Here is a 21,693-nt window from a genome sequence, read left to right as displayed (position 1 = left end):
CTGGCACCCATTCGGTTCCTGCTGGGGTCAGCTCTGGCTGTATTCTTTTGCTCTCTGTGCCCCAAATCTAAGTAAACATTGAGGATGCTGACCTCCCCCTCCCCAGACCCCATCAGCCCCTCTGCAGGCTGGCTCCTGGAGTTCTGGTGCTTCAAGAGTGTTCAGGCATAAATATCATGTTATGTAAAGCCCTGGCTGTCTCCCCTCGGTGTTCTCGGAACACGTTCCCACATTCCCCAGGCATATGAGCACATCAGCTGGGCTGGTATCTGAGGGGCTCCGTGGACCTCTGTGGATTCCTCTGAAGGCCATTTTGTGGTGGATGTGTTTACTGGCCTTCTTACAGCCTCACAGGGCCAGGATGAGGGGTTGGTTTTAGAAGTTACCTTTCTGTTTGTGGCTGTCCTGATTCGGCGAGCTGCGGTTACCTTCCCCCCGCTGGTGTCCCCCACCAGGCCTGTATGGGGGGAAGTATGCCAACCATGGGCTCTTCTTCGGCGGCTGCTTTAGAAGCTGTGATATAGCTGGTCCTCGCATTGTTGTCCCCATGTGGCCTGCGTGGGTCCACTCACCCACTGCTTTCTGCAGCCTGCTCAGTGCCTGACTCTGAGGCAAGGACCCAACACAGCCCCTGCCTGACAGAGCACACAGTCTCATGGGGGACCAGCCCTGAATCAAATAGTTACATGTAAATGTAAAATACTGCTGTGAGGCGTGCACAGTTCAAGGGGGTGGCCCCAATGAGGCCAGGAGGCTTCTCGGAGGAGGTAACTGAACAGTGAGCTTCAAGGTCAGGGGAAGAGGTGGGCAAGAGTCCCCCAGGCGCATGGGGAACACCTGGAGAGCTGGTCGCGCTGGGCTGGCTGGATCTTGCAGAGTGAGGGACACCGGGATGGATGGTGGGGCTTGTGTCAGGCCAGTGGGGGAAAAGAAAGTCACGGATGAGGTTGAGCTGTTGAGTGTTGGGTAAGGTCCCAGGACCTAAAAGCTGCGTGTGACACCAGGGGCAGCAGAGAGACACATCTGAGGGCTCACTCTGCACAGAGGGCTCATAGGCAGGCTTATCCCCCCAGCACCCCTAACATGTGAGTGCCATGGTTCAGCCGGAGAAACTGGCTCAGGTGTGTCAGGGTGCCTGCTCAAGGCAATAGGTGGACCAGTGGGGAGGTCCCCAGGCCTGACTAGCTGCTGAGAGTGTGTCTTATCATCTGCCCGCCTGCCCCACACTCTTGTAGGGCAGGGGCATGGTATCGGCCCTTCAGGGGCTTTCTTTTCCATCCACTTTGCCCTGAGTAGCAGTATGAAAGACAGATGGAGCGTCTTGTTGGAGCTCAACGCTCTGTGTGGTGCGACAGGTGGGGGAATCCCCTGATTCCACCAGCCTTGTCGCCTGTGCGCCTGCCTGCCCTGAGTCTCCCGCTGCCAGTCCTCGCTCTGGGCGAGTCTGCTCTTGTACTTTGGCTGTGCTGCTCTCCTGGGAAATCCTTGTGGGGCTCCCCACAGCTCCTTGGAGCTGTGACCACTCGGCCCAGCCCTGCATCGAGCCTCGGTTGGCCCCGATTGCTGGTGTCTGGGCTTCAGCTGTATCCCCCAGCCTCCTAGCCAGTGTCTGACGGATGTCCCTTCCCTAGTGCACAGTGCAGCGGTGAATGCACTCTCCTTCCACCCATCTGGAAACTACCTGCTCACAGCCTCCAGCGACTCGACCCTGAAGATCCTGGACCTCATGGAGGGCCGACTGCTCTATACTCTTCATGGGCATCAGGTGAGGCCATCGGCCTGGCACTGAGTGGTGTGGAGGGAGGCAGAGGTGCTGCCTGGAGGCGCATGCAGGGCTGGGGTTCCCCTGAGGTAGGCCTTGTCTTGGAGCCTGTTAGGGATGGCTTCTGTGGTCCCTTCACATTCTGGGCAGTGGAGTGAAAAGCAGAAACAGGTTTGCCCCTCATGGGACCTGTGAGCTCTGGCAGAAGTGCTGGGCCTGGTACAGCAGTTGAGAAGAGGGTGCAGGAGCTAACTTGGTTGGGAGTGGGCTGGAGCCATCCCGACATGGTTGGCATACCTCCCCCCAGGGAGCTGCATGGAATCTGCCCCCAATGACCTCAGGCATCCCTTGGTCCACTAGTTGAATAGAGCCCTGGACCCCATGCCCTGAATTGCCCCTGGGGTCTCTGGGGGGTTCTGCAAACATTGATGCCTTTGGAGACAGAAACTAACAGGTGTATCTCCGAGGCGAGTGCTTAGAGTGGACATCTTCCTGTGTATGTGTTTGGGAATTCCTGGGATTGAATCAAGGGACCTCTCTGAGCGATCTTTGCCAATGCAGCTGGTGCCCTGGACTCCCTCAGTGGGCATTGGCCAGGCAGTGGGCAGTGGTAAGGTGGGCTGCCTGCCACGCTCCAAGCAGCTGGCCTGGAAGTCACTCTCACCGACCCCCTGAGCACGGTCCCCCAATTGTGGCTGAGCTGTCTCCTGCTGGACAGAGCAGTCATTGGAATGTCTCCTGTTGGGACATAGTTGCCACACCCAAGTTGGACATGATGTGCAGAGACCAGAGCTTTTAATTTGTCCCCTTCTCCACCTGTGAGCAGGGGGCAGGCAGAGTGGAGGGTAGGCATAGGCTCTCAAGGGCTGAGGGAGACCCTAGGGTGCCGTGTATCTCGGGCAGGAAGCAAGGTGTGAGGTGTTTAACTAGAGCTCTGGATCCACGGCCATCTGAGACAGGTACGTGCAGGCCAGTGGCCAGGGCTCAGCATGGGAGCATGGGCCTTTTCTTCTGCTTCCTTGCAGTGGAAGGCTGCTTGCTGCCCTCAGCCCGTGGTGGCCCCTTGTTTTCTATGTCACATGTCTGGAGTGCAGGACACATCCTACCCGCCCCGTAGCTGGCACATCCAAGTGTAATATCTGGCCACTGGGCTGGGCAACCTCTGCTCTTGGTGCAGAGCCACCTTTGTTAGTTCTTTGGCAAGTCAGTTATTCGGATCCAGGTGTGACCAGTTTGAGATCTTATGAACAGGAGGCCATTTGAAAACCACACAAATGGTGCTGTCTCTCCTCCCCACAGAAAGAAAGAGAAAGCAATATCCAGAAACATCATGCAAACAGAAAGAAAGAGAAAGCAATATCCAGAAACATCATGCAAACAGATGCATGCCCAGGGCTGTGCCGTGTGTGTGTGTGTGTGTGTGTGTGTGTGTGTAAGGGTTCTTTAAACAGCTGACTCACTTCTTAGCCTGATAACATTAGAAATGGGGTGTCTGAATGCCAGTCCCGCGTTTGGGCACAGCATCAAGCACATAAAGGAAACCCACTGGTGGTGTTCTGGAGAAGTGAAACAGGGACCAAGCGAGACAGTGCAGTTGCTTGTCTGCTGTTGAACCTGGAAATGTGGGAACTAGGCCAAAGGACAGCTGGGTTTGCATAGCCCCATGCAGATGGATAGTCCTCTTGGGCTCCCTGCTCATGAAGTCCATTCCCTGGCCCGTCTTTACAGGAAGATGCACAGCAGGGCTGTTTGGTGACTTGAGCGTTCACGTTCTGTGCTCCCATGAGGCCCAGCTACCACTAGCCAGTTCTTGAAGTATGTGACTGAGTGGCCCCAGGGATCCCCACTGGGTCCCCAGTGCCCAGGGGTTCTGTCCCATAGATGAGGGTCACTGATTTGAAAGTACTTTTGATCCAGGTGGGGCAACTGAGGCCAAGAGAGTGGTATGAATTGCCGGGTCCCATGCAGCTTGGGGTGGCAGAGCTGGGACAAGTATCAAAGTCTCTATGGTTTCTAGCATACTCACTTGCCTCACACATCCACTTTTATTTTATTTATCTATTAAAACAATTTTTTTTCTGTATCTTGAGAGACAGAGACAGTGAGTGGGGAAGGGGCAGGGAGAGAAGGAGACACAGAATCTAAAGTAGGCTCCAAGGTCCGAGCTGTCAGCACAGAGCCTGACACGGGGCTTGAACTCATGAACCGAGAGATCATGACCTGAGCCGACCAAAGTCGGCACCCTTAACCAACTGAGCCACCCAGTCACCCATTTATTTATCTATTTAAAGTTTATTTATTTTTGAGAGAGAGCGAGAACGCATCCACAAGTGAAGGAGAGGCAGAGAGAGGCAGGGAGACACAGAAACCGAAGCAGGCTCCAGGCTCCAAGCTGTCAGCACAGAGCCTGACATGGGGCTTGAACTCATGAACTGTGAGATCATGACCTGAGCCAAAGTCCCGAACACTTAACCCACTGAGCTACCCAGGCACCCCCTCCCCCACCCCTCCTCCAGGCTTTTAGATGTCAAGTTGTGATTTCACTCTTGTTTTTAGATCACTGGTCTGTGGAGGGGACCAGCAGGCCTTGTGGCTGCTGTGCCCTAGCCTTGCTGCTACATGACCTCTTTCTGGTTCAGCAGGAGGGAACCACATGAAACTTTGATTTAGACTTGGAGGACATCCTTGTGACTGTCCCTGGGCATGGCCCAGAGAGAACTGTGGGAGGGAAGGCTACTGAGTTTTTTGGCCAAGTGGAGCACACCCCTCTTGCTTTCAGTTCCACACCTGGGAGAAAGGCAGGGCCGGCTGGGCAGGAGGCGGTGCACCAGCTGACAGAAGCCAGCCTCAGGAAGCCGACACTAGGGGTGAGACAGCCCTCAGCTGGGAGGGGGCTCTGGGTGTGTGCCAGGGAAGTGCCTGTGTCTCGAGAGAGGGCAAGGCCCAAGCCAGCTCCTCTGAGGGGAGTGCCGAGGGAGCATCAGGGAGGAGAAGGGTCGGGGGAAGCAGTGTTGTTGGGCTGACACTCTCTTACCTGGGTTGAGGCTGGAAGTCTGATAGGCCATTTAGTTGTCTTTTGATGTTTGTTTTTGAGAGAGAGCGAGAGCACGAGCTGGGGAGGGGGAGGGGGAGGGAGGGGAGGTGTACACAGAATCTGAACCAGGCTCCAGGCTCTGAGTTGTCAGCACAGAGCCCTACATGGGGCTTGAACCCACAAACTGTGAGATCATGACCTGAGCCAAAGTTGGAGGCTTAACCTGCTGAGCCACCCAGGTGCCCCATCTGTTTAGTTAGTTGTCTTTTGAAGGCACAGGGGCACCAGGATGGAGGCACTTACCAAGTGCCAGAGCTAGGATCAGGGTCACCCAATGCAGTCCGGGTCTTCTGGACTGCATTGAGGGCAGCTTGTCAACCCAGGTGTCTGACCAGAGCAGCAGTTTGGTGGTTTTCTAGCATGCTTGGTCACACCTCCCATTGGCCCATGTGAGGCTGACTCACTTGGTGAGGTAAGGGGTGGATGTCAATTATAAGTTTATCATGGGCCTCAAGGATTCTGGTGCTTTCCTTCTGAAGTCCTGGCTTTGGGACTCAGCGACAAAGGGCCCTTCAGGGGATGTAGCTGGGGACAGAGAGGCTCCTGCCCCATGGGAGCCTGATGCCACACAGCCTGTACCCTGGAAGTAGTTCCTTGGCTGCAGCTGTGGCCCATGTGGCCCTGCAGAGGCTTCCACATGTGAGTGCTTTCACGTTATTGGCTACTGGGTGGCGGGCCTAAGAGGCGAGCAAGCCCTTTGCTGGCTCTAGCCCTTGGGACCCAGCCCCTCAATAGCTCTGCTGCTCCATCTGTGAGGGGCCTCAGCGATGAGGAGGTAGCGCGTGGCAAGTTCCCAAACACAACCCAAGCAGACGCTGACCCCTTTGCCAAGGCAGGGGTTGGGCTGAGCAGTAGAGTATCTGTCTGCCTCCAGCCTGATCTGCCCAGGTGGACAGAGAAGGGAGGGCGCTGCCAGCCTGGCTGTGCTACATTGTCCTCTTTCTTCTGCCTTTGTCCCTGGGAGCATGGAAGCAATTTCTCTCTCCGTGGCTTGAGCTGGTAGAGTCTGCACCAGTCACCTGTGCCAGCTTCTTGTTTTGAGGCCACATGCTAGGATGCATTCAGTTGAGAAGGGTTCATACAGCCTTACCTGGTAGGTGATGGTGCCCAGCTTTTTAAGGAAACACCGCAGTATTTCCAGGAACAAATAGCTTGTAGCCACCTGTTTCTGGTTTGGAAAAGTTGTGGGCACTCTCGCATCTTGTTCAGCTGATAAGTCTGAACTTCAGGAGGCTGCAGATGGGAGGAAAGGCCTTGGGCATCAAGGTCAGACCATTCCAGCATTGCCTCTATCCTGGGACATTGGGCAAGACCTTGACTTTGGTAAAACTTTTGTAAGTTCATTTGTAAGAACTGCTGTATCTGCCTCATAACAGGAGAGGATGTGTCTACGTTTCCCAGCACCAGACATAGTAGATCCTCACAGATGTTGGTCCCTTTCCACTTCAACTCTTGGAAAAGATCCTGTGCTTCAAAAGGCAATTGAATGGGACGCTTGGGTGGCTCAGTTGGTTAAGCGTCCAACTCGATTTTGGCTCAGGTCATGATCTCAAGGTCCATGGGATCAAGCCCCACGTCAGGTTCTGCCCTGACTCACAGAGTCTGCTTGGGATTCTCTATGTCTCTGTCCCTCCTCTGTTCACACACTTTGTCTCTTTCTCTCAAAATAAATAAACATTTAAAAAGAAATAAATAAAAGGCCATTGAACGTTTCTGTTATGGGCATGGTCCTGGCACCCTGGATGGGCAGTCAGTCTTAGTAGGAAGATGAATCCATGGCAGGGGACTCTGATGGCTTCACCCCCTTTGAAGGGCACAGGGCCATAGCCATCAGCCACTCCCCCGTTGGGATGGGCGTGCCTGTTTTCCTTCCACCCACTTACCCACAGAGTGTTTCAAGGGTTCATCTGGCTTTTTGTTTGGTATAGGCTTGTCCTCATCTCCCCCAGAACATCCTCTTGCTTTGGTTTCTCTTTTGTCACACACCTCCTGAAATCTGTCCCTGTGGTGACTCCTCTGAATGTACTTGTCCCCACCAGTTGCTCTGAGTAGGTGTGGCCTGCTGGTGCCGTGGTCCACAGGTCTGTGTGCCGTGCCCTTTATTAGTCCCGCCCACCAGGCCGTGTTCTAGGGCCCAACTCCTGGAAGATAGGCCAGGTGTCTGCTGGCAGGGGGCTGGCAGAGGTGCCACCGACCTCTCTGGGGCTCTGGAAGGTCTTATTCTGGGGATCTGCGACAGCTGGGACACTTATGCAAGAGGAAAAGGAGCCTCTGCTTTTGCTGGATCCAGTATAGACTTAGGGGTATCAGGGCACACGGGCCTCCCCATCCTGTCCCACCCCTCACCTTGCAGCAGGGAAGAGCAGGAGAAGGAAGGGCTTCCCCAGCAAATGCAGCTGTTGTTCCAAGCCTTGTGCCCTGAGTGAGGCCCCCATAGCTCTGGGTGGCAAGTGTGGGGGCAGTGTGCTAGAAATACAGATTTATTTTTCTGTATTTTCTGAAACATAATCTTGAGCCATGCTCATTTGGTTTGAGTCCCCAGAGCTATTTGGGAGAGGATGGTGGGCGGGACGTGGGTGGGAGTTAAATCTGGTGTTTATGGCTATGCAGTTGGTGTTCGGGTTGCTGTGGGGCGACTGAGCTGCACGGGGATCACTGGGCACCCCAGCTGGCACGTGGTGCAGGTGAGCAGCATCCAACTAGGGCCTGGTACCCAGAACTAGGGCTGCTGCCTGCCCCGGGGACTGTTCTCCGGGGCTTGGTTGCTGTGAAACCACAAGCTCAGGGCATAGGATCCACCCGTGTTCCTGGGAGCCTGTGCCATGCCAGAGCCTAGGCTGGGGCTGAGGAAGTGGCAGTAACGGGGTGCACACAGTCAAGGAGGAGAGGCAGCAGTGTGACAGTGGCCTGGGACACATGGGCTGCCCCTCAGGAGGCTCCCAGTGGAAGGAGGCTCTCAGAACATGCTCCCCCACCCCGCATCCCTGCCACCTCATTTCTTCCAGCGCTCTGCGGCCCCTGTGTAGTCGTTTCATTCTGGAGAATTACGTTTATGCTTGGGAAGCTCGGACCTGGTTTGGATGGTTGGGCACCTTCTGGGAGAGGTGAAGGGACATCACGAGGGAGAACAGCTCATCTACTCCAACCTGAGTAAACCAAGAGGTCTGCCTGGCCCTTTGTCCCCCGCCAGCAGCTCAGGGGTGAGGATTGGGACCAGGTGTCCTTGGCCAAGGTCGAGAGCAAGTCTTAGCATTTCTGGGCACCAGCTCTTCCCAGAGCCCACTCCTTGTCCATGGGGCCACTACTCAGACATAGGAGCCGGCCCACAGCAGATGCTGGTGAGGAAGCGCAGGAGCCTCCCTGGTGTGGGGGCTTGTGGAAGAAGCAGCCGGGGAATCCGAGACCAGAGCACTCGTGCCAGAGGCTGCTTAGGCCTCCTTGGTCTCCGCATCTTTGTTGAGTGGCCACACTTCTGTTACTTTTGACTCCAGGCATGTGTTGTGACATGAATGTTTGTTGGCTGGTAGCCAGTGAAAAGCATTACAAAGCCTTGTGAGGCGGTGGTGGATGGGGTACCTGGCTGGGTCTTTGCCAGCATAGCTGTTGTGGGCACAGTGGTTAAAGTTCAGGTGTGCAGGGGCCTTCGGTAGCTTGGTGGAAGTGAGTAAGGAGAACGGAGGGGTCTGGACCAGCTGTAGGGGCCCTGGAGGGAAAGTCACCCAGAAGCTATGGAATCTAAACACCGTGGGCTCGTTTGTTTTGCCTGCCTGCTTGCCTTGCTTGCTTGTTGCTTGCTTGCTTTCACTTTCTTGATTGACACTTTGTTGTTCAAGAGTGAAGAAAGCACTTGGGTCTGAAGGTTGTCAAGGCAGAGACCATATGTGGTGAAATAACTGGGTGTGGGTCCAGCTAACCTCAAGGGCCACGTGTGGCTGCGTCGGGAGGGAGAGTGGGGTGGGAGGCCAGACTGCATCCAGGGCTCGTGACGGCCAAGCAGGATGAATGGTCTCACCAAAGACTGGCCAGATCTGGAAAGGGAGGGAAGGATCTGGTTGAGCCTGTGAGGCATCCCTGCCTACGGACCTGACCTGGAGCCAGAGGGGACCAGGATCTCAGGCAGGTGGGCACCTCTGGCAATCAGACCACACTGCTAAAGTCTCAGCTGAGAGCTCAGAGTCATGCCCAGGAGTCTCTGGAGAGGCCCCGGAGTCTTGCCTGGGAGAAGAAACAGCTTGGCAACATTCCTGTCCTGAGCTGGTGAACTAATGCATTCAGAGTGACTAATCAACAAAAAAAGAATAAGCCACCTTGAAGGCAGAATGATCTCAACATGTATCATGTTGAATCACTGTCAGTGATAAAAGTGCTGTCAAGCCCTTGTTTGGAAGCTAGAATACACTCTTCAATGTAGCTGCTGGGCTAAAAGAAAATCGCAGTGGAAACTGAATGTTTGGAGGTGGCCACCAGTGAGAATATTGTACATTGGAAACTTTGGGGATATATCTAGGGTGGTAATCAGAGGCAAATGTGTAGCCTTAAAGGAGTTTATTTAAAACTGAGAGAGATTAGAAGTAACTGAGTTAGGAGCTCAATGCCAGCGGTCACAGAAAGATCCTAAAGCAAGAGAAGACTGTCTGGAGCTCACAGTGAGGAGCAGTGAGTAGGCCAGTGGGGCTGGACCACCAGTGAGGGCAGGAGGAAGGGCCTGGCGAGGTGGGTGGGGGCCAGAGTTGTCTGGGTGCAGAAGGGTTGGGATGATGATTGTCAGTGGTGGAGAAGCCCAGTCTGCATTCCAATCCCTGCTGGTTTTGTCCCATAACAGAGCCCTGGGCCAGCTGCTCCCTGCGGCTGCTTTTGTGGCCCACAGAGGGGCAAGAGCCTTTGTGGAATGTTGCTCTTTCCAGAAACACCAAGGTACCTGGTGCAGGAGCGAGCAATCCTCGGGGTAAATGGGCACTGCTGGGGAAGACTGTGGGTCTCACCCCCAAGATTCCCCTTACTGCTTGTATGTTGCTGGCATCCTCCCCAGAGAGTTTCCTTGTATTTGGACTCTGGAGAAAGCTCTAGCAGTTGCTTTCTGGTCCCAGTCTCCCACCAAGCCACAGGCCACTGGCCGCCTTCTTCAGTGGTGCTGCCACTGCTTGGCCTCCAGAAATTTTTTTTTTAAGTTTATTTATTTTGAAAAGAGGAAAGAGAGCGCGAGAGAGGAGGAGACAGAGAATCCCAGGCAGGGTCCGCTCTGTTTCAGTCCAGAGCCTGACACAGGGCTAGATCCCACATATCGTGAGATCATGACCTGAGCCAGAATTAAAAGTCAGACACTTAACTGAGTAAGCCATCCAGGCGCCTTTGGCCTCCAGAATCTTGTCCCCAATTTGGCATGTAGTGGTTGAGTGACAACAGGAAAGGAGACTAGCTGACGAGTATTTGTTTGGTTCCTTAGTTGCTGTGACTTCTTGGAAACCCGCTATTCCTCAGTGAGCTCTGGGCGGGCAAAGAGCCCATCTCTGTTGACACTCCGTGTCCTGGTTTCCTTCTCTTTTCTCTCTTCCTTTTTTGTTTTTCCTCAAAATGAAAATAGATTTGTTTTGTTTTTATATTAACATAGCAATACCATATACTCATTGTTTCAGAGTTCGAGGTGTGGGGAATTAACAGAGTTCCAAGAATCAAGTAAAAGTCACCTGAAATTTCCTTCCCGCACCCCCCTGTAAGTCCTGTTCACCTTGTTAACCCTTGGGGTTAATCCTTGGGGATTGTTCACCCGGAAGAGTATTAGAGTGATGCCTGACCCGCCCCCTCCTGCACTCAGCCCTGCGCTTAGAGCATGTGATGCCTTCCACCTGGGCATTTCGTACTCACTGGTGCAATCAACATTCCCCATCATAAGAATGGATCTCCTTTGTCCTATTGGATGGCAATGTAGGACTCCCAACTGCCCTCAACCCCATGCCCTTGGAGACCCATCTACGAGAGAAGGTAGAGAGAGGCACAGGCTGGAGGCTTTGTCTGTGACCTCTTGGGCCTTGGTCTCCCCTCTGGGACACGTCACCTATAGGAAGGGTAAGCATGCAAACCATCCTCTGAAGATGAAGTGGGTTAGTGCAGGTTAGTGTTAGCTGGCCTTGTACTTACTTTCTTCTTCACCACCTTCCTTCTGGGCACCGTGGAGAGGAGGAGCCACGGATAGATTGGGGAAGTGTGGGGGGACATATTCCCTCCTGCTCAGTATGCCCAGGGGCAGCTTTCCACCTGCCTGTCTCTTCTGGGCAAGCAGAAGCTGGTCTTGTTCCATGACTTCAGATCTGTTTTCTAGCCCAGAACTTCTCTGGTCTTCTCCAGTATCGAGTGGAAGGTGTGTCCCAGTGTTCCTCTTGTCCCCAGCTCCACCTCTTAGGTGTGCCCCACGGCCGGAGGCATCTCATTTGGGCAGGTGGGGCTCTTGCTGCTCCCTGCTCTGGTCTGGAGGAACTGAGGTGGCCTTTATAATAGTGGCCATGCTGTCATCAGTTAGGAGAGAATCTCTTTTATCTGGTTTTGTTTTGGGGATGCCCAGTACTGCCACGCTGAAAGTTTGGCCAGGAGGAAGAGATGGTTCACGGTATTGTGGGAATAGATTTTTGCTCCGTGCATCTTTCTGCAGTAGATTTCAGACATGTAGGGAAGAGCCCTCCCTCTTTACTGGGGGAGTATGCCCCTCCCCACTGCTCCAAGCCTGGATGTGCTCATGGGCCCTCAAAGCACTGCTTTGATGGCACAGGTCTGGCATCTCCCATCTGATGGTTGTGCGGACCTTCACCACCTGGGAAGCTGGCGCAGGCACTTCTTTCCCCAAGGTCCTAACATAAAGAAAGTGATTTGCACATTAAAGAGAGGCATCTCTCATTGCTCCACTGCTCAGACACCTTTCATAACTCCCTCCTCAGCCTCCTTCCTACCCCAATTCTGGCCTCTTGTGTCACCTGGGCTCCCTGACTGCACTCTGTTCTGCTCATTGGCTCCCCTTTGGGGCTGCGCACTTCTCTGGTCAGATGCAGGGCGGTGTGGGGGAGGAGCATGGCCTTGGCCAGGGGGTCCCAAGTTCTGGTGCCAGTGCTAGGCCTGGGATGAGTCAGTCCACCTGTCTGACCTCCATGTTATCCTTGGGAAGTGGGCACAGTGATAGCTGCGCAGCAGCGCCATCAGTGTGCAGTGTCCTGCTCACTCCTCTCTGTCCACCCATGACGCCCTGGCCTGGCCTTCATGCTGTCAGTGGTGCTGGGGGACAGAGGCCTCAGCAGTGGCACTTATGGCTGAGCTCTGCAGGTGTCTCTGCCAAAGGTGGGGAGGACTAAGGGCTCAATGAGGCCCTCAGCCCTTTGTCCTGCTGCCGCTCCCATCCAGGAGCTTCTGGTTTTCTTCCTGTGCGTTTGGCATCTACAGTGACCTTTGGTGTTTATTTTTTGTTGTTTGTTCTGACAGGGTCCAGCCACTGCTGTTGCTTTTTCAAGAACGGGAGAGTATTTTGCTTCTGGAGGTTCTGATGAACAAGTAAGTAAAGATTGGTTGAGGCGTGTTGGCTGATACTTCTCAGGAGAGAACAGGAGGCCAGAGCATCTTGAGGATGAACCAGGTTTCACCGGCTTCCTTGGTGGCTTTCAGTGACCATGAAGGCTGAAACATGGGGTGGGGTGCTCAGACCCAGGGTGCTTGTCTCCCTAAAGCAGGTCTCCTAGGGGTGCTGACCCCGTGGCAGCAACTTAAAACCCTCACTGCTCAAACCAGCGTGGGTTGGAAGGATCCTGAGCTATGGTTGCCATGAAAAACTTTAAATGAAGGTTCTTAGTAATTCTTTTTCCTGGTTAGAAATGAGTAATGAGGTGATTGGGGGATACATACATACATAGCCTGGCAATGTGGGCAACAAGGCAGAAGCTTCATACTTCAATCAGTCCTCATGGCGGCCCTATGGGCGTGGTCTCCAGTCCCTCCATTCTGTGGATGAGGACACTTGAGTCCCAGCAGATGACAGAGATGAGGCTGCCCTGGAGCCCCCAACTCTGTCATCTGTCCCCTTTGTTCCTGTTCTACTTGTGTACTATTGGAGGGGTCAGATTTCCGGACTGCATGGCTACAGGGAGAAGACACGTGTAAGGAGGTCCTGTCCCATCTTGTCACCTTGTGTGCCCAAGCTTTCTGCCTGTCCCGGCTACCACCTGCCCAGAATGTTCTCTCTCTCTCTTTTTTTTTAATGTTATTTATTTATTTATGAGAGAGCAAGAGAGTACAAGTGGCAGAAGGGCAGAAAGAGAGAGAGAATCCCAAGCAGGCTCTGTGCTTTTGGCACAGAGCCCGACATGGGGCTCGATCTCATGAACTGTAAGATCATGACCCGAGACGAAATCAAGAGTCAGATGCTTAACCGACTGAGCCATCCAGATGCCCCCAGAATGTTCATTCTCTTGATGCTGGGCCTTTCAGCTCTGCTCAGCCAGGAAAATCCCATTGACCTCCCAGTGAGCCCCAGCCCTATCCCTGTGGACCGATCTGGATTGAGTTTCTGCCCAGAAAGCAGAGGGTTGTTGGAAGCTCTTTCAGCATGGCCTGGATAAGAGGCAGTGAGTGTCACTCCCCACCAGCACTGGTTCCTGTGCTAACCAGACAAGGAAGGAGGAAGACCAAGGGGACCCGTGAGCTGTCCCTGGATGCAGAGGCCTGGTTCATTGCTTAAATAAGGGAAAATACTGCAGTAAAGTCACACTAAAAATAGTCATGGTAAAAGAAAGTCTCATAGTACGAGAGGCGACCTGGCAGAAAGTAGGGCTTCCGCCTACTCTGGGCCCTCCTCAGGCGGCCACTGCTATCAGCTCCTTGGCTGCTTTATTAAAATCTGCTCTGAGCCTTTTTGGAGAGACTTGAATCTTCACATTCGTAATACTGTTCTATTCCCAGGAATGTTTCAAGACCAGTACAGTTACAAATGGCCCTGTGAACAAGGGGGAGGTGTGCTAATTCAGCTTGTAGGCGGGAGGAATGGGAGACCGTAATGGCCATGATTCAGGGAGCAGCCTCAGGAAAGTGTCTCCTTTGCTGAGTTTTCATCTTACCTGGACACAGGTCTTTTCTGGGGTCTCACTGAGCACTGGCCACGCTGTACTAGAAGTGACCTTGGCAGAGGTTAGCCACACGGGGCTGATCCCCTCCAGTAGGATCATTCTTGTTCCCCAGCGGGGCTGTTTGCCAAGCTTTTGTTGGAGGAGCCTTAGGATAGGAACCCTTCAAGTGGATCATGGAATAATGTGTGTGTTGCCCGTGACTCCTTGGGTACCAGTGTCTGTGCCAAACTGTCTCCTGTGAGGTCGGAAGATCATCCCCTTCTCACAAACGAGGGAACTGAGTCACAGAGAGGTGGAGTCCCTTGCCTAGAGCCACACAGTAAGGCATGGAGCCAGAAATTTGACCACAGTGGTCTGGTGTAACAGGCCAGGCCACTACCCTCAGGAGCTTCTATTTCAGTGGGGAGACAGATGAATAAAGGAGGAAGAGGGACAAATTAAATAACTACCAAGTCTGATGGTATGAAGGAAATAAGTAGAGAGTTATGATAAAAGGAGCCCGAGGAAGCTCTCTCTGAGAAGATGCTGTGGAAGAGGACACTTTAGCTTGAGGAGATGGCTGCACTTGGGGTGGGACATTGCAGGGAGGGACCAGCAATTGCAAAGGCCTTGTGGCAGCATGTAGTGAGTCCGTCCTGATGGCGCACCCAGGTCTCCTCGAGGCCTGTCCAGAAAGCCTGGGAGGTGGGGCAGGTCCCTGAGTTGAGTTGGGGTGTCTGGTGGGGACTCTTCTGCCACTGGCCTAGAACTTTGGGGTGGCCTCTGGGCCATGTTTTCCATGAAGCAGGACTGGCAAGGGTTTTTCTCCCCCTGATTCTCTGTGCCTGTGGGTCTTGGCAGGTGATGGTTTGGAAGAGTAACTTTGATGTTGCGGATTATGGAGAAGTCATAAAAGTGCACCGGCCCCCAGCCACCCTGGCCACCTCCTCCGGGAATCTGGTAAGTGGCTCAGCAGGTGTGTCCTGAGCCCTAAAACGGGCGGTCATGGTGAACAGTGAATAATACTTTGGCGCTTGTACTTTGTTTCAAATCTAGAATGAACGAGCAAGACACAGGGACTGCGGGTGCTGAGGCCCCGTGCCATTTGGTCAGGGGCTGTTTCCACGTGCTACTGTTGGTTGAGGAAAGGAAGGACCTGTCCCCTGCTGAGCCTTGGGCCACAGGACCCTGTGGAGGGTTCCTAGAGGGCGTGGGGCCTGGGCCACAGCTGGGACGGATGGGAAAGGCCCAGCCTGTTGCTCTCACTTCCCTTTTTTTTTTTTTAAACCATGGAAAGGAAGTTCCTCAGCCACAAGCCATTTTTAGTACTTTTGTCGGTAAAAGGGCATTTGGTGTTCCCGAATTAAAATAGGTGGGGGGAGGTTCGAGAACTGATACAATCTCATTGAATAAAGTTGCATTCAGCTTTAGCTGAAATAAGCTTTGAAGCTAAGGCTGTGGAGCCCTGAGGATATTAAGTGCCACTGGCCATAGGCTGTTTGAATCTCTCCCTCCTGGACCCTAGAGGCAGTGTAGCCTCTCCCACCCACGGAAACTGGCTTGAACAACAGGAAGCAGCTTGCCCAAGGCCCCCAGCAAGTCAAGGCTGGCCCAGAATAGAACCAGGAAGTCTGAGTCCATCCCAAGGTTTCTTTGGCTCCAGCAGAGGGATCCCCCACCCCAGCCTGAGACACCCATGCCCCCCACACCCCTCTAAACATAACCCATCCTGTGTGTTGGGGCTTCCTCTAGGAATGGGCCAGCTTGAGATTTAAAGTTTTCCTCCAAGGGTTGCCCTTGGCCGGGAGGTTTTGTTCTCTTCCACATTTGCTAATGAGAAGCCAATTCTCAGCTTTGGGGTTTGCTGGGGGATGACCCGGTTGCAGGGTGGTCTTTTTGTTGCTATTTGGTCCACCTGGAAAGACACTTTTCTTTCTTTTTTCTTTTCTTTTCTATTCTTTTCTATTCTTTTCTTTTCTTTTATTTTCTTTTCTTTTCTTTTCACTTTCCTTTCCCTTTCTTTCTTTCTTTCTTTCTTTCTTTCTTTCTTTCTTTCTTTCTTTCTTTCTTTCTTTCTTTCTCTCTCTCTCTCTCTCTTTCTTTCTTTCTTTCTTTCTTTCTTTCTTTCTTTCTTTCTTTCTTTCTTTTTCTTTCTTTCCTTCCTCCCTTCCTCCCTCCCTCCCTCCTTCCCTCCCTCCTTCCCTCCCTCCTTCCCTCCCTCCTTCCTTCCTTCCTTCCTTCCTTCCTTTCTTCTTTCCTTCCTTCCTTTCTTCCTTCCTCTCTTTTTTTCTTTCTTTCAAAATGTTTATTTTTTAGAGAGCATGCAAGCTGGAGTGGGTCAGAGAGAGAGGGGACAGGATCCGAAGCAGGTTCTGTGCTGACAGCAGCGAGCCTGATGTGGGGCTCAAATTCACAAACCATGAGATCATGACCTGAGCCAAACTCAGTCAGCGAAGTCCAATGCTCAACCAGCTGAGCCATCCAGACACTGCTAGAAGGCATTTTTCAAACTGTAGTACTGGGATTCTGCAGGGTCTGTGCCATCTCCCTGTAGCTCCCAGTCTGTTGGGCATTTGCAGTGAACCAAGTCCAGCCAAAGCCTTTACGTGTGCTGCCCTGTTTATCCCCTACCTCGTCAGGCTGAGGGGACAGAGTTACTACTCTTACAGATGAAACACCTGGGCTTAGTCACTTGCCCTAGGTGCCTGGACCTGTAGGCTCACCACACTGACCCCTCTGAGCAAGGCTGACTGAGCTAGAAGCTGCAGGGGACAGAGGGCTGTCTGGCAGTTCTTCCCCATCCCGGGGAAGGGCACTGCACCTGTCTCTTAGGAATGGTCAGTAACCATCTGCAAGAGTAGAGTCCCGTGCTCCTTTTCTTGTGGCCATTAGGAAAGTAGCTTAGTCAACCTGCCTCTTGTCCTTTCAGTCCTGCTCAGATATGGGGTATGGAGCACTCTTGCATCCTAGGGCTGTGGGACCTGATAATCTAGCGAGAAGGCGTTCGGGGTGAGGGAGGCCAACAGGACAGGGCAGGGTTTGGTATGATTGGGATAGCCGCTCACCAGTGCTCGGGGAAAACCATCTGTCCCCCTACTACCTTTAGGCCCGTGGTAGAGCTATAGTCACAGTTGCACCAGGTGTCACCACGTGGACTCAAACAGAGGAAAGGATATGGCCTCTAGGGTCAGAGAACTGGGTCTGAACCCTGGCTGTCTGGTCCCAGGCCAAGCACCCGCTCTTCCCAAACCTCTGTTTCCATGATGGGACCAGCGTATCCCGATAGGCAGGCTCTGAGGACCCCATGTATGACATAGCTGAACTCTGCTGACCCATATAGCAACTTGACTTATTAGTCCTAAAATTGTTCTTTGTTTATGGCTCTTCCCTTATTTATCACAAGCCCCTTTGGGACGCTGAGGAGATGTATGGGCCCTCATCCAGACACACACCCACGCCAAAGCAGACCACGTGGAGTACACTTGTAGGAGTGTCTCTGATCTCAAGACTCCCAGGACAAGAGGAGCGCTAAGGGTTTTTTTTGTTTGTTTGTTTTGTGGCTTTTTATATACATGACATAAAATGTCTCCTGTTAACCATTTTTACGCTTACAGCCCAGTTGCATTATGTACATTCATGTTGCTACGCAGATATAATCGCCAGCATCCATAGAGTTTTCTCGTCTTCCCAAGCCCGGGAGAGCCAGTTGGTCCAGCACTGCCTGGTGGTTAGGTTTGCCCCCGTGGTGGGTAGGGAAGCTGACGAGTATAGTCTCCCCTTCCTGCCCCAAGGCTTTGGTGGCACGGAGATACAGTGACTGATTCCATGGCTGGCCAGGGCGTCTCAGCTCCTCCGGGACCCCAGGTGCACTGCAGCCATGTGCCGGGAGCCGGTGCATCTGATGAGCCCCTGCCCCTCACCTGTCCACATACTGTCTCTCCAGTCAGCCTCGGTGACAGCTAAATCTTTGCTACAGGGGCTGTCCTGTGCATTGTAGGGTGTTTAGCAGTATCCCTGGCTTCCACCCACTAGATGCCAGCATCTCCCCACCCCTCTACTTGTGACAACCAAAAATGTCCTCAGGCATTTCCAAATGTCTCCTGGGAGGCAGAATCGCCCCCAGTTGAGAGTCACTGCATTAACCCCTGCCTCAAGAGTGAGCCCAGAAGGGAGGCTGCTGCAGCAGCAGGAGGAGAGTGGGACTGAGGCTGGGGTAGGGATGTCCTCGTGGCAGGAGGGGCTGGTGACAGCACAGAGGTCAGGCCGCTCCAAGTGGGAGGTCTCTGGAGCCCCTGCGTCTGCTTGATCAGGCCGGATTTGGGCTTGCCCCTGCAGCTGTGGCTCAGGTCTCTAGCCTATTTCTAACAGAAGTCTATTTTCTAAAAATGTCATTTGGCCTGTCACACTTTGGAATCTTCCAGAGGTGATGGTAAACAACAAAAAAAGACCTTTAGCAACTTGATATTCTTCACTTAGAATTGGAGTGTTCTTGCCCTTCCTGCCTGCCGGCTTCCCTGGCTGAGGTAGTAACCGGTGAGCGGTTTGGTGGCTGGCCAGGGTGGCTTGGCTTGGCCGGTGTCCCAGGAGCTCTTGACTCTTATGACCCCTCCCCCTCCAGCGCCCTTGGACCCTAAAGCTGCATGAGACACACCTGGGCATCTGGGGGTCTTAGGAAGCCACCAGGGCAGGTACTGTGTGTCTGGTGGAGTATGGCAATCTAAAGCCAAAGGCAGGTCTGCCGATGGAGTGTGGCAGGGGCAGCCCTACAAGCACATGAGAGCCCCTCTGCCCTGGAAAACCCCCTGGCCAGGACCCTGCTCGGGCCACAGCATGCAGCTCTCACTCTTGGAATGAAGGCCATCCTTGAACGCACTCTGAACAGAGCTCTGTTCACTGCCAGAGCTATTTTCACCCTCTGGTTGAAATTCACAGCTTATTTTTAGGCACATTTCATGTTGAAAAGCACAAGCCATTTCCCAGCCCTCCAGAATGAGAATAATGGGTTCCGTTTTCCCTCTGTTCTTGGCTGAGTTGTGGAGGAGAGGGTTGAGGCCTGTGGCTGGGGGGCTTTCTCTGCCTGGAAGGAGAAAGCAAGGACTCCAGCCTCCTCGCTGGGCCGAGGTGGGCAGGAAGCTCCATGCTCTGCACCGTGACATGCTGCAACGCCAGAGGGAGGTTAGGAGGGCTGTTTGTAGGCAGATGAGTGCCTCCTGGAGGGGCGCATATTGTGGCAGGGGGTGGGATCCCCACAAGCCATCTGCAGTAGATGCTTGTGCTGGTGTTTTTAAGGGCCTGGTGCTTAGCTCTGTCCTGTGCTGCAGCCCTAGCCTCTCTCTCTCTTTCCTCCCTGCACTCATCTACTCAGGTTCTACCTCCCTCCTGACATTAGTGCTTCAGAGCCATCCCTGAGGTATCAGGGCCACTGTGTCTTGGCTCACCTTGGATTTGGCCATTGATCCCCAAGTCCCAGCTACCATAAGACTGGTTTTTACTTCAACCATAGAGGCATTTTAAAACCACTTTTAATAGCGAGGATGCATTTATTCTGATTTACTCTTATTCTTGCCTTTCCTCCAAATACCTGAGAGCCCATTATGCGATTGGGAAGGAAGGTTGTGCTAGGCGGGTGAGAGGGGAAGAATGCAGAATTCTAGGTAATTCAGGAAAACTGAAAACCACGTCCTGAGTTGTCAGGGCTGGCTGCCTTCCAGTTCAGACAGTAACCTTGAGTTCTGGGGCCGAGGGCTTTTCTCCCTCAACTTTTGATGGGGAGGCACCAGGCCCTCCTTCCTGAGATTTCACGAGTTGGGACACGCCAAGCAGGCACTTGGAACTGTGCCTGGCACTTGGCAAGTGCTCACCAAGCTTTGGCTATTTTTAAAACGTTCCTCTTCCTTCCTCTGCCAGACTGAGGGCTGGATAAGCCCCTGTCCAGTGGGATGATTGTTGTTGGAGTGGGGGGATAACATGCCGGAAAGGGGGTGATTCTGACCTAGATCATTTTCAATGTTGACTCATCTCTGCAGGTTGTCTTTGTGAGGTCCAGTGAGGGTTTTAGACCCTTGTAGGAATCCACTGTGCTTCCTGATGAGAGACCCAAGTCCTCTGTGCTCCGCACCCCCATGACTCAGAGTAAAGTGCCTGGGACCCCCAGAGCCTCAGTGCTAGAACTGTCCCCAGGAGGAGGAGGCTCAGTTAGCTAACAGTATCTGACCTGAGCCTCAGCCTTTCCTGATGATGGCCTGTTTCTTCTTCCTAATGCCTCTGATTCTGAGGGTGAAGCCCCACCACCTCCTGCACCCATGTTTCTGCTTCTGCATTTCTATCTTGGGGTGCTACACGGGACTTGGCTTAGGGGTTCTTGGGCTCTGATCCCAGGCTTGGCACTGCATCCTGCCCCATGCTGAGGATCGGGGGGTCCTGGGTTCCTACCCCAAGCACTTAGCCAGAGGAGTCCTAGAGTTGAGGCAGGAGATGGGGTCCATTTCCACCTGCTTTATGGATTTCCATCAGTTTGTGAGTGTGGAGGCCTGGGGCCTCTTGTTGACAACACAAATTTCTGGCTGGCCTTTGCTTTTAGTAGCAGAGAGAAGTATAGATTCAAGGGGACGCTTGGCAGACAGGGCATTGTGGGTGTTTACAGCAGGGGTGAGCCCCAAATTTATGTGTCTTGGAGGGGAGCCTCTCCTTTCTCCCACTGGTCCCCATTCTGGCTTTGAATTTCACAAGATTGTTGTCTGGCTCTAGTCAACAGGGGAGTCGGAATCTGCTCACACACTTATGTGTCTTGGGAGAGGGTTGGTTTCATGGGACCCAGATTCTCCACAGCCTTTAACGACTTGGTGGGCAGTTTAAGAGCTGTGCCGCCCCCATGTGCTGGTCCAAAATGAAGCTGGAGCCTGGCCTGGTGTGGCAAATCTCTCCTGTAACCTCAGTTACAGGCAGTTCGTCTTGATTCTCTGTACTCAGGTTTCTCCCCACAAGCCTACATTACGTCCTTTGGGCATTTTCCATTTTAGGGGCTCACTTTGCAAAAGATCATCCTGCAGAGGTAGGGGTAGGGTGGCCATGGCAGCCTTTGCTGACTCTGGGTGGCAGAGGCCCTAAGACAAGATGTCTCACTTCACTCTTGAGTTTCATTTTCTGCACCTTTACCTGAGAGGAAGCCATAGAAAGTGCTCTGGGTTTCTAGTTTCAGTGGGAAGACAGAGGAGACTAGAAATAAAGAAGATTCAATATTTGTTACCCAGCTACAATTAATTAATTAATTTATTTATTGTGCAAGCGGCGGAGGGGCAGGCAGAGAGGGAGAGAGAGAATCCCAAGCAGACTCCTCACTGTCAGTGCAGAGCCTGATGCAGGCCTCAGCCTCACAAGCCATGAGATCATGACCTGAGCAGAAACCAAGAGTCAGATCCTTAACCGACTGAGCCACCCAGGCACCCTATGAGCTACAATTTAGAGGAAGTTCCTGCTTGAATCAGAGCATCCTTGTACAGTGGCCAGGGGGTAACGTGGCTGTGTCAAGTCTAGGAGCACCAAAGATTCTGATGCTCTCCGCAGAGGGACTCCCTGGGTCCGGGGATCAGTGTGGGGAGCTGGGTGCCTTCCGTCAGGGTCTGACTTGTGTCTGCTACTGGGAAGCAGGCAAGATCTCCTCTCGTCTTCCTTCCAGAGGCTAAAACCGACTTTATTGGGAGGTGGGTCAGGGCTATACCAACACATGTTAAATAATTACCGTGTTTACCAGAAGGGAGAGGTTG

General features: G+C 53.1%; 1 protein-coding gene across 4 annotated transcripts in view; it reads left to right on the top strand.

Annotated features, from left to right (window-relative positions):
- POC1A (POC1 centriolar protein A) overlaps positions 1–21,693 on the top strand; it is a 73,994-nt gene that overhangs the window by 13,661 nt on the left and 38,640 nt on the right. For 3 of the 4 annotated variants that reach the window (XM_029918513.1, XM_029918515.1, XM_029918514.1), the window contains 3 exons: positions 1,632–1,765; positions 12,318–12,386; positions 14,792–14,890. In XM_029918513.1, the coding sequence (XP_029774373.1) occupies positions 1,632–1,765; positions 12,318–12,386; positions 14,792–14,890 (302 nt within the window). Of the gene's footprint in view, positions 1–1,631; positions 1,766–12,317; positions 12,387–14,791; positions 14,891–17,333; positions 17,523–21,693 lie in introns of those variants that run through there. The other variant, XM_029918516.1, reaches the window with a different exon arrangement.

Source organism: Suricata suricatta, chromosome 12 (assembly GCF_006229205.1).
Source record: "Suricata suricatta isolate VVHF042 chromosome 12, meerkat_22Aug2017_6uvM2_HiC, whole genome shotgun sequence".
Taxonomy (NCBI): Eukaryota; Metazoa; Chordata; class Mammalia; order Carnivora; family Herpestidae; genus Suricata; species Suricata suricatta.
Note: the sequence above shows the minus strand (reverse complement) of the source record. Positions and strands in the feature narration are given on the sequence as shown.